The sequence below is a fragment of the Neophocaena asiaeorientalis genome, unplaced genomic scaffold (assembly GCF_003031525.2).
Source record: "Neophocaena asiaeorientalis asiaeorientalis breed wild unplaced genomic scaffold, Neophocaena_asiaeorientalis_V1.1 scaffold77, whole genome shotgun sequence".
Classification (NCBI taxonomy): Eukaryota; Metazoa; Chordata; class Mammalia; order Artiodactyla; family Phocoenidae; genus Neophocaena; species Neophocaena asiaeorientalis.
Genome location: NW_020174645.1, coordinates 411,697 through 424,172, shown reverse-complemented (window position 1 = coordinate 424,172; position 12,476 = coordinate 411,697). Strand labels below are relative to the sequence as shown.

Genomic DNA, 12,476 nt, shown 5'->3' with positions numbered 1-12,476 from the left:
AGGCCTTGCTCGGCTGCCCTCCAGAGGCCGGGCTTCGCCCTCGTCTCCCTCTGGAGTCCGTTCTCCCTGAGGCTCACCGTCATGGCCCAGGGAAGCGTGCTGCGTGTTAGCCGAAACAGTAGCCTCAGTTGTCACAGGGGTCCTCGCCAACCACACGAGTCACAGCCAGGAGAAGATGCAGACTGACCCCCGGCCTGCTCCCCGACCCTGACCCCTGAACCCCCCACCCTTTAAACCTGTGGAAGGATGTGGCCTTCGCTTTAGGGAAGAAATTAACAATTCGTTGGAAGAGCTCCCGGAAAGGACGCGACCGCTGGTTGACTCGCAAGCCGGCCCCCGCCCCGTCCCCCGGATGTCCGCTCCACCCTCCGGGGCCACCGTCGACAGAGCAGGTGTGGAGACCCTGGCGCAGCGTGGGTGCCTGAACCCTGGGAAGGCGTGTCTCTCTGAGCTCTGAGATGCGGCCGGCGGGCGGTGACCTTGCCCCGCAGTGCCCCAGACAGAGCCTCCAAAGGAAGCTGAACCGGCACCTCCCACCCGGAGGGGCTGCTTCCCCGCCCTCTGGGTACCTTTCCACCCGGAAATGCCCAAGGGTGCGAACCCGAAAACTCCATTCAGGCGATAAGCTTCGTATTCTTGAAGAAGCATAGACAAAGGCACTGAATTACTGAATGTGCAGATGAAGACTACAGCTTGAAAGCGAAGTCCGTGCGAAATAGAGGAAAAGGCAGTTACAGGTCACGTGTCGGGGTCCCCCTCCATGGACTGATGTGCACTGATGTGCTCCAGGACTAGCTTATTTGTCTTTTTTTTTTTTGGCGGTACGCGGGCCTCTCACTGCCGTGGCCTCTCCCGTTGCAGAGCACAGGCTCCGGACGCGCAGGCTCAGCGGCCATGGCTCACGGGCCCAGCCGCTCTGCGGCACGTGGGATCTTCCCGGACCGGGGTACGAACCCACGTCCCCTGCATCGGCAGGCGGACTCTCAACCACTGCGCCACCAGGGAAGCCCCTCTTTCTTTTTTTTATATTCTGGATTTTGAACATCACTTTCCAACATGGTTAGAATTCAGTAAGGGTTATGGATTAAGGAAATTTCACCTAATAAGAAAACTGAAAGAGGATTAAGGAAAGTATAGAGGCTAAATAACTCAAAATATGGGGGGAAGGGGTCGCCCTGTTAATAAATGTTCATGAGAACCTGTCAAATTGGCAGAAGCGTTCAAAGCCAAAACCCCTGGATTGGCAGTTGTCGTCAATAGCAAGAATTCAGGTGGGTTCCTTAGTATGTCCCGCTGATATCTGAGACACGAACCACAGAAGCTTGTAATAATAACAGTAATAAATAAAACAATCAAAAATTTATCAAAAACACCTGAAATTATTAACTCACATTATATCATTACACATAACGGCCACAGGTGATTTTCATAGTAGAATTTATTAATGGATATGCAATAAAATATCTCCGCAAAAATCTTTACAGAAATGAACACGAGGCAGAAAGTAAATATTCCTTTTTTGGTTCTCTGAGATTTTTTTTAATGTAAACATGAAATATTTGAAGAAATGATAAAAAGTAACAAATGAACCTGTATATGTATTTTTAAAAATCTGATTTCAAATAGGTACATGAGGCTTAGACATACAAAATGTGTTACCTGATGGATGACTTAAACACCTAAGTACAAATCAGAAAGCACTTCCATATCTTCAACTATAAAACACAGATTCAGTAAGTACTTCAAATCCAGAAAGAATGTCTTGAAAAAATACAGTAAGAATTATTATGAGAGGTGGGGACTAAAAAGACTTAACTTGAAGGGAAAAGTGGGACACAGGGGGAGCACAAAGTTCCTTCGCACAGGGACGTAATCATACAGACAAATGTTTGGATGTACACAAGTTACATTAATACAAGCATGAGCTCTAGATATTTAACTATCCTTCAGGACAAGTCACACCTTCAACTTAAGCACAAATCAGGGAGCGTGTCCCACTGACAGGCTTTTTAAAGATTTAATAAATATATATGCTAGAGCCAGGATACTCCTATAGGAATTCGGACTACACAGTGATGACCGGCAAGTAAAAAGAATGCATAAATACAGACTTAAGCCTAAGCTAAGCAGTTAGATGTATAAAGTATGAACGAGTGAAATTCGTAATTGTACTGAATAAGGAACACAGCTTCTAAACGGTCCAATATAATTCACACTTACGGTTTGCAGTCAAGCGTATCTACATCAGTTTTCAAGCCAATGTTAAATAGTCTTGTGCTTACACAATCACATACAGAACTAACAAGAGTCAACTATATTTTGAGTATCCTTCACATATTCATTTAAAATTTTGACGAGATGCTATCTTATAGATGTCCACTCACTAGTAAGATTTCATACATTTTACAGTCTAAAAATAAAGCACATTATACTAAAGATAATGAGTAATAAAAATGTTAATTATCAAAGATTCCTGTAAACTTTGGGAATTAACTTTTAAAGTTCAGCAGAAGAGTAGGTACTGAACAAGAACATTTAGGTGGTCTGTACAACGGTTGAAATTTAAAAGAATTACATAATGTCTGGGAATAATCCCCTTGAGTTTAAAATTTGGTTTTATCACCATCTTAAACTGAGACTTTATTAGTGTTAAACAGGGAATCACAAACTTTATTTTGTAATGAGTAAAGAAGAGACCATTGTCTTTACGGTGCAGTAACTAATTTATTATCTTGGGTAATGACACAGCTGGAAATGGAGCTGAGTACAATAATCGAGCTTTTCCCGCAGGGTGCTGGGCGCGTTTAAACCTTATAAATCAATTTTAACAGAAGGCACTACAGAGGCTTTTGGAGGAACCTTGCAACCAATGTCTTCTAGGCCGATGGCAAACTTTGTAAACAACTGTGCAAAAATGGCTCTACTATCATGAACCTTCCTATTTCTTTTAAAAGGCAATAGTTAATATATAAAATTGGAGTAAATTAAGATGTTAATATATTAAACAATTTATAAACATTTAAAATTATAGATATCTTACAAAACAGCTCTGTGATAATAAAAATAATTTTTGCAAACATAAACAAACACAAACACAGTACAAAAACGTCTCAATCAGCATGTTAGCTGGGAGAGGGAAGAAAGTCTTAGACCTCACATCTAATAGCTTCGTAACATTAAGACATTCCTAATTAAACCTCACATACATTTTTAACACTGAAATATAAAAAAAATTGAAAATTTCAATAATTCCTTATTTTAAGGCCATTGAAACCAGTTTCACATTGTTAATTTTTTGTGGTGTGTTATGTAGAGTCCGAGGATGTTTGGGTTAACTCATCACATCCATTCTGCTTTTCTCACCAAACAATACATTCTGTTGCGTTTTCTCCTTGAATTCACTAACAGAAAGTCGGCACTCAATGCCACGTGTCACAATGTCTAGGATTCATTCATGAAATGGGAGGAGGCTCATTTGCTGCAGATGTGGTCTGACTCCAAGGATAAACGGCTCTTGGGACATGGTTGCTATGACAATGTTGTTGCTAGGATAATTCCAAGGATCACAAGCAAAATAACTACGCAAATAAGAATGAACATCATTTTCTGCAAGATAAAGAAAAACATTTATTAATTTGCAAGATACCAAAGGAAAGAAATCACTAACGTCATTTCCTAACAAAATTCTCCTGGAATTTGAGATGTTTTTAAAATACAAGCCCATCATCAAGAAAGAACCCCTACAGGTCATAGAAAAGGGAGGGGTGGGGAAGGAAAGTTCCAGAGGCAAAGCACTAAGTTATAGACACATGTATATTAAATGAATTTAATAACTTAAAATACGTATTATTAAGACAACAACTATTTACTCCTGGAGGTAAAAGGCAATGTCTACTTGACACCATGTGGGGTCTTCATGAACACGTTCTATTGATCACAAGAAAATCCCAAACAGTTATTTCTTGGATGCATTGTACATCTTTTTAAAACTTTAAATGGATTTATTTCTCACTTGCTGAAAAAAATCTTATTTATACATTTTTTTACATTGAGGTATGATGCAAGGAAGAAATCAACAAGCCATTAACTCGGTCTCCTGCTGCATCCAGGGCCCAGAGCAAGGCAGTATTAACAGTAACTTTTTGCTGTCTATTAACAAGCCCTCGCACAGCTGAAAAGCTAAACAACCTTTGGCTTAAGAAATCTAGCCTCTCCGGGAAGCCCATCTGGTCTGTGGGAGAACAGGAGGAATTCACGAAGATGAAAGGCACACCACACTGTCTGACTTCCAGTTCTCTTTGTAAACAGCAGAGATTCATCATTTTAAATTACAGTTACCGAACTCATGGCACACTTTCATCTGAGAAATCACAGCTGCTCAAACTGGTCAGCTCTGCATCGGTATTAACCTGCCAAGAGCGCCATCGATTACTGCATGAAGGTGAGCACAGCCGGGCCCCTCGGTAAATCTTCACGTCCACTATGCAGAACCCCGGGACCACTGCCTTCAGGACATCATGCCCTCAAACTTCCTGTTGCTTGTTAACGTTACGTGCATTTCCTGGAAAGCGAGGACGTGGTCCCGACCATGCTCGCATCGTCCTCACGTGTCTCTCGGGGAGCCTCTCTCAGCACCTTTCTAGACACACCTTTTTCCTTCAGCCTATCACCCCTCCTTTCCCACTGGCATCGCCCTTCAGCTCCAGAACCCGCTCCATATGCCCCTGTCAACCTCACTGCATCCAACCACCTTAGAGAACCAGGAGACTCTGACTCTCACTGCCGAGTCTCTGGGTAGCACGTATGTATGTGCGTGCTTGCTTCCACATCTGGCTTTCAGAGGTGCTCTCCTGACTTCCACGATAGCTGAGCTCCTGAACTCTCAATGCCATAGATTGAATGACCATTCTTGCCCAATAACCTGCTCACAACTCACGCCAAATGCCTGGACTTCTCCTTGGTGGCCCACGCACACCCCTGGGAGTCAAGCCACCACCTACTACACGTAAATCCTGGGCCACGTGTCCTCTTAGCAGTATCGTTGGACAGAAAACCGGGCACCCTGGCCTCGCTGCAGGGCTCCAGGGAGTAGGAGTCCCTCCACACAGGCCTACAGGCCCCGAGGAGGGCTGTGCCGAACTACCTGCTGCAAGAATAGTTTTTCCAAAGTATAATTAAAGACGCCGACCACTGCGTTTGTATTAAAAAAAAACAAACCTGTTGGTGTGCTCTCTGATGTGCTTCTTATCAATGAGCATGGTTTTGTGTTCATTCGTGCTTAAAGGCATGAAGGTACACCACCGGGCCAGGCCCAGGGCACAGAGCAAAGCCCAGGCTCCCAGGGAACCCTGCTGGGAGGAGCCTGCCCTCGGTTCTACCGCATCACCACAGCATCCAATCTAAAATTGAGTTTATCTTTAGTGGAAGCACATCCAACTAGCCATATTATGGCCACTAGGAAAAGCTAAGAAAATACATAGTTCATAAAAAATTAGAAAAATAGTTTTTAAATACCATCATTATTAATGAAGGGAAATCACATATACCACTTTTTCAGCAGACGTAATAGGAAAGCATGGAAGGATACATGAACATCCTGCCTGATGAAAACAGAGAGCCTTCCTTCCTTCTGCCTTCTGAAAAAGTGGATCGCTAACAAACTCAACATCCCAGAGCTTCTAACGGGAACTACCTCGAGTGCAAGGTGGTGGCTTATGTGAACGCTGGGACAGTAACTGCAAGGGCCTCTCGCCTGTGGCGGGTCCTCAGTGCACAGAGGCTCACACTGAGAAACTCCTCGTCTTCGCTTTAAGAAAGTGCCAAGTGTCTACCAAGCCAGCAGTTGCTTTCACGATAAAATAATGAATTCATCAAGGACCACTTGTCACCATCTAGATATAATTTTAAGCACAATGATCACGCCAAACAAACGTTTTAAGATAAATAACTGGTACATCCAAATTTAATACACCAGGCAGCATTCTAACTTAAGAGTTAATGCAAGAAGGATGATTCCAAATGCATAAAAAAAAACGGAGGAAAAACACAAAATCTACTGAAGTTTGGAGAGGGGTGACACTCACACAGAAAACAAAAATAAAGATACTCTAAATAAAGAACTGAATATCTTCTGTATTCCGAATCCTTAAGAAGTAGCAGGCATGCTCACTTAGCACAAGGTTTCTCTTTAATGCGGCCACATTTACAACAAACCAGACGCTGACAAATGGAAACAAGTGAGACGAAGTCTTTTAATTCCACTGGGTGCTCTTCACAGCTCTCGTTCCATTCCCTCTAATTCCACAGTAAAATGATGAGTAAATAAATAGAGTTCACAGAGCAACTTTCGGCTGTTGCACTTATTGAAGAGTTAAAACTTAAGAGATAAATTAAACATTACATTTTAGTTTTTTAATTGAGAATTAATCCTCACTGCTAAGGTTATTCCACTAATGAAGGGCTCCTTTAAGAAGGGAGCATCCTCCCGGACCAAAAACAGAAGACTGGAGAGTCAGGGGCTGCCGCCCGCGCCGTCACATTTAGTAACAGAGGCAAACCCAGCCGAGGCTTCGAAACCAACAGGGAGACGACCCTGGTTTAGAGGTGAGCGGCCACCCGGCCTAAGCTGGCTCTCGGCACAGAAGCCAGGCAAACGTTCCACTGGCAGCCTTTCATTGCTTTCCAGTATTTGTCAATTGGGCAAAGCACCCCTATTAGCTAATTGGGCGAGGGAATAAGCAGATTAGTTGATTAGTTACTTACTGCCCATGCACGCTGACGTCAGCCACCACATCACGTGCCAACTGATAAGCCAATGATTAGAGCGATCACAGCCACCAGAGCAAGTGACACAGCAACAAGTACCCACTTCTTCTGTCAAAGAAAAGCAAGCGATTATATCGTGGTTAATTCCACACCGCCGTGTTAGAAGACATCATTCATTTAAAATCAAAGACTATTGGAATTCGTTTTAAAATCTAAGTTATGGGACGTCGATTAATTCTGCTTGACAACTTTCAGTTCTCATAAAGACGGGTTTTTAATTTAATGAGGTCAGACTACTTGGAGATAAACTGTTACAGAACTCGAAATATTAGGTTTCATCAATGAGAAAGCTGCATGACCACATTCTTTTAGTAAATTTCTGATGGACTGAGACATACAGCTGATTTTTTTTTCACGTATACAGAGCTATGTAGCCAGGTCAGTGAACTCAGAAATCAGTTATCTATGTAATAAGCCCCTACACTCTTTTCTTTCTTGTTTGTTTGTAACTGGCCATTAAGTCCTTCACTGCCCCTGCCACACCATGTAAAACAAACCACACTCCACTAGTGCCGTCTGGTCTCTCAGGGGCTAACTCAGCTGCCCCGGGAATGGAACCAGGACACCAGGAGAGGGGAGGGATGGCCAACATCTCAACAACCACGCACCTAACAGCAGAGGGAGAAGCTGAGCAAGCTGTGTGTGGTTTCAGATGCCAGGCCTTGAGTCAGAGAGACGGTGATAATTTTTGAAACAAAACATCACGTTCTGACCAGTGGCCACTCCGGGTAACGCACTGCTCCCAGCCACCTGCCAGAACGAGGCTTGCTCTGCCGGTTCAGGATAAGATGTATCCCCCAACCACCTTTTATCTCTGTAAAACCAGGGAACTTCTCATGGAAATTTTCGTTGGACTGACGTGCTGTTTAGGTCATGGAGAAAGGAAGGGAACTGCCCTTTTTTAATGATTTTTTTTAAGTGAAAGTCCATTTTGTGCCTGGACCAGCCAAAGCACTTCACATGCGGACCTCATCACCTCACTTTACTTTAAAGGTCAATATTTCAAAAGGTGGTAACACAGAATTATGTAAGAAACCATGTCTTATGTCTCAGAGATAATTAACACTCAGATATCCCCAAGAAAAAGCAGGGTGAGATGCTTTGCAGGCTGACATTAAAGCCCAGACGTGCATCTTATTTGAGAACGTCCATGGGCCATCGTTACAGGTAAATCCGCGCTCAAAATCTGACTATGTTTCCTGAACGTTTTGAAACTAACTCTTTACAAGGAGTTTTTGAAACTCCCTTTTTTGCCATCACGTTGGAAACCTCCCCCTGACTGGCACTGAGACAGCCGTCTTCCAGCAGGTGGGAGGGCGACAGGCCCTGAAAGCAGGGGTTTGGTGCTTCGTGTTGCTCCTTTCCACACTGGAGAGAAAGGGACCAAGAAGTAATGGGTGAGGTCACACAGTGAGACACACGGTTTTCCTGTCCCTGAATCAGAACTTAATTCTGTGGTTTCGCTGTTTTCTTAGAAGAGCTTTCACTCACACACGACACACGTTAAGATTCAGATAAAGATACTAAAACTCGTTTACAAAGCTTCAACGTGAGTGCTACATAACGTCTATGGTCCACGGTCTCAAATAATTCTCTTCTTTCCTCCAAACCAAAGGATTAGCAAATAACGTAAACAAAGAATAAAGTGTTCACTGCATAAGATGTGTAACCAATGGTTTTTAGAACTTCCAGTCCCATGAGTTTTGTTATGTCCCTCCACATAATGACCCAAGACACAGAGAACTCTGGAATTGGAACCCATGCAACTGAGAAAAGCAGAGAGACCGACTTTGGCTGCAAAGGGTTTTCATTACTTAAAACCAACAGGGTTCACAGTCAACATAACTTATCTGATAAACTTCAAATGTTTTAGCAAAAAGAATGACTTCAGTTTTCAAATGAAACATTAATGTAAGAAGTTTTCATTTCTTGGAATACCTTTCAAGTGGGCTTGCATCGACGTATGCACACTCAAAACCAAATCCAGAGAAAAATGCTCTTTAATTCTTAAGGACCAAACTCACCCTTCTTGCTTTGCTTTGATATTTAATAGCTTTTTTCGTTTCTTCTTTAGCATGTTCTACATAGTCTGTGGCATTCATAACGTTTTTTTCTATGTTGTTGATCATTTCACCCTTAAAACAGAAAGTTTCAAACTTAGGAGATACTTTCAAATGACTTAATTGTGTATCTTAAGACAGCCACAGAGCAGCAGTAAAGTTTCCACAGGAACATAATGTGCATGAAATGGACACCGAATTTTTTTTCACATTCACGAAAAGATGAGACCATTATAAATGTACAATATGCAGAATAATCAAAATCCAACTTATAAAAAGAACTAAAAGGGATGGGCAACGATGCTGATAACTGAAGGCGTATCATGTGGACTCTGAGATATGCTTTAACATGAGGACACTCTTTAAAGACGGGCGCAGTGAACGGGAGGCGGCAGGCTTTAGGCTAAGCGAGTATTTACTATTATGCGCGTACATACAGTGGACGAAGAATGACATCTTTTCTAACGGGTAGAACATTGCTGCAATTTCTTCAAAATACAGTAAACCCAGAATAGCTTACGGCGGCCACTAAGTTGGCTAAATTAATGAGCGAAAACGTAAAGTGAGGTGCATCCAGTGAAATGTGAGGTGACAGAACACATTACCTGGTCTTCTGTCCACCAGCAGACGCAATCTGCAGCAGTGAGCGGTAAAGCATTGAAGAATGATGCACAGTGAACTTACTCACTCACACATGTAAACTTACTAGTAAGCTTTGATTAAACGCACATGTTGAATTAGACGAGCCAATATAATGCGGCACTAACAGACTTCTAAAAGGAAACAATGGAACAAAGCTAAGAACACATCGATTTTTCTAATGGCGACTAATACATCTGACATCGAACAAGCCTAATTAAAAGTCCAAGGCACTCTGAAATCTTTAGTAGTAACAAAACTAATCACTGATTGTCTAATTGTCTAACTGGTTTCCTTCCTGAAAACAAGAAGCTGGTGGCAGCCAGACTCCCAGCTCTCCCCCTTCTGCACGGTGAGCTTGCCCCGTCCCCGCACCGTGAGTGGCACCAGCCCTCCCAGCAGAAGGGGTGAGCTTGCCCCGTCCCCGCACCGTGAGTGGCACCAGCCCTCCCAGCAGACGGGGTGAGCTTGCCCCGTCCCCGCCCCGTGAGTGGCACCAGCCCTCCCAGCAGACGGGGTGAGCTTGCCCCGTCCCCGCCCCGTGAGTGGCACCAGCCCTCCCAGCAGACGGGGTGAGCTTGCCCCGTCCCCGCCCCGTGAGTGGCACCAGCCCTCCCAGCAGAAGGGGTGAGCTCGCCCCGTCCCCGCACCGTGAGTGGCACCGGCCCTCCCAGCAGAAGGGGTGAGCTTGCCCCGTCCCCGCCCTACACTGCAAATGCACCGCACCGCAGCTCTGCACACATTTTTATGACAAGGTTCCTCAAAGTAAACACTGTTCTTCAAATGTTAGTGGCGATGTGGAGGATGAACCTGGCACCTGGATGGACTTCTCAGTGATCCTTACATAACCCAGGCAATGAGAAATAGGCCAGTCAGACTCGAACCTTCTTAGAGGACACAAGAGATCCTGAAACCAGCCTCCGCGGGAGCGAGGACGTGAGTGTGACGTGAATCCTAAGATGACTCGGTACGAATGCTCTGCCTCCACGGGGCGGCCAGCTGAACTCAATGGCCCACTGATCAGTGAGTGACCGAGGGCGAGCCTCACGCGCTTGCAAAGTCACGGAGGACCTTATTCAGCATCACGAGAGGAAGCGCAAGCACAGCCACAAACCTAACTGGAACCACCGGCTTGTGCTTCACACTGAATTTTCTGTTTTCAAAAATCTGTATCAACTTCCTCAGTTCCTCACAGGGTCTCCTCACACCCCCGTCACCCCGTGCCGGTGGTACTAGCCACCGCGTAGCAAGTATAAGCTTCTAGTTACGTCACGGTGTATCCCCTTTGGGGCTTATTCTTTCATACATTTCTCCCAATTGTTACTCTAGTATATGGTCCTTACAGAAAACTTGAAAATACATGTATTTTAGAGAAGAAGACTAAAATTCCCATAGTCCCACTGTTATTATACTGCTTGGTATACTTTCCTTCTGTGAGTACTGTTTCATGCAGCTGAGCTCATGCCATATATACACACACACAGGCGTAGAAGGGCGTGTGTTGTATACATATTCACGTTTATACATACACGTGTAAGGTTCAGTATCTCCCTCTTATGTCAACTTGAAATTCTGGCACATAACGTTTATATATTTCATTAAAAGTCCTCCATGAAAAAAGACGATGTTGCCTATGGCTGCCTAACAGGCTGTCCTACGGACAAACCACACATAACTTAAGTAAACCAGTCCCCCACTGTTGAAAGGTGAAGCTGTTTACAGCGTTTCAGTCTCACATGGCAATAACACTACAACTGCTGAATTACGAGACTGCATCCAGAATACTGGCTTTCTCAGGTATACTGGAAGCAAACGTAAGATTTTACAGAAAACAGCTCTCTGTCTCAGAGAAGCAGAGACGTGTGTGACTACCTGAGTCTCAACGAGCACGGCCATGTCCACGAACAGCTCGTGCAGCTCTCGGATGCTGGTCTCCAGCCTCATAATGTCTTTATGACGTGACTCAATTTCATTGAGAGCCTGTCTAGTAATCTGTGAATCCGATATAATCTTTGAAAAACAAAAACAGAAGAGAAATACTAATGAACTTACGATTGCTCTGGAAGTTAAAGAAAAAAAATCATCTGTATGTATACAAACACACAAGGCCACAAAGCCACCTGCATACTCACGTCCGACGTGAAAATGGAGGGATTCCCACTTTCCAGCATCTCTTCTAGTTCATCATCAGTGGTAGTTTTTCCAGCTAAAATATTAACAATTAAAAACTCCATTCAGAATGCAGCAATATTTAAAAATGACTTTTGCACCCATAAGTTAGCAACTAAAATCTGAGTTGTTAATATTTTCAACCAATGTTTTTCTAACCTCTCCAATGTATTTTCTTAGGCAAATATTAACGATGAGAGAAATTAACATAAGCCTAAGAAGTAGGAAGAACTGGAAAACACTCATGAAAAATCTTATAATTGGAATGACCAATGAAATCCAATTTTAGTCTGAATAAGGAACAACTACAAAAACGAAACTGATAATACATTCTGGCGTATCAGTTTTCCTACAAGTTTAACTCTGGCTTATAGGAAACGGGGGTAAACTAGATCCAGCATATGCTAAATGCACATAATAAAGACTGCAAAATTAACATCAGAGGCTCTAATACTTTCTGTAGTTCGGGCGTTAATACTTTTTCCTTGAGTTAAATGTAGTAATGCTGTGCATGAAGAGGTTCACAGAACTTTGGGAAAACCCAATTGAAACATCGTAATAATTAAAAGATCATTTCATGTGAATATTCACAGCAGCATTATTCACAATCACCAAACAGTGGAAACCCAAATGTCCATCACCTCATGGATGGACAGTGTTAATGCGGTCCAGCCACACAATGGAACGAGATGCAGTCGTAAAAAAGGGATAAAACACTGGTGTTTGCTGGAGTATGGCTGAACCTTGAAAAAACTGTGCTAAGTGAAAGAGACCAGTCACAAG

General features: G+C 43.4%; 1 protein-coding gene across 1 annotated transcript in view; it reads right to left on the bottom strand.

The window, feature by feature from the left end:
* Positions 1-1,441: 1,441 nt before the first annotated feature.
* The window catches only part of STX2 (syntaxin 2), a 30,665-nt gene continuing 19,630 nt past the window's right edge, over positions 1,442-12,476 (bottom strand). Inside the window, exons 6-10 of the mRNA XM_024758644.1 lie at positions 11,657-11,730; positions 11,397-11,534; positions 8,850-8,960; positions 6,763-6,870; positions 1,442-3,606 (exon numbers count right to left, since the gene is read on the bottom strand). Coding sequence (XP_024614412.1) covers positions 6,793-6,870; positions 8,850-8,960; positions 11,397-11,534; positions 11,657-11,730 — 401 coding nt within the window. The 3' untranslated portion in view covers positions 1,442-3,606; positions 6,763-6,792. The remainder of the gene's footprint in view (positions 3,607-6,762; positions 6,871-8,849; positions 8,961-11,396; positions 11,535-11,656; positions 11,731-12,476) is intronic.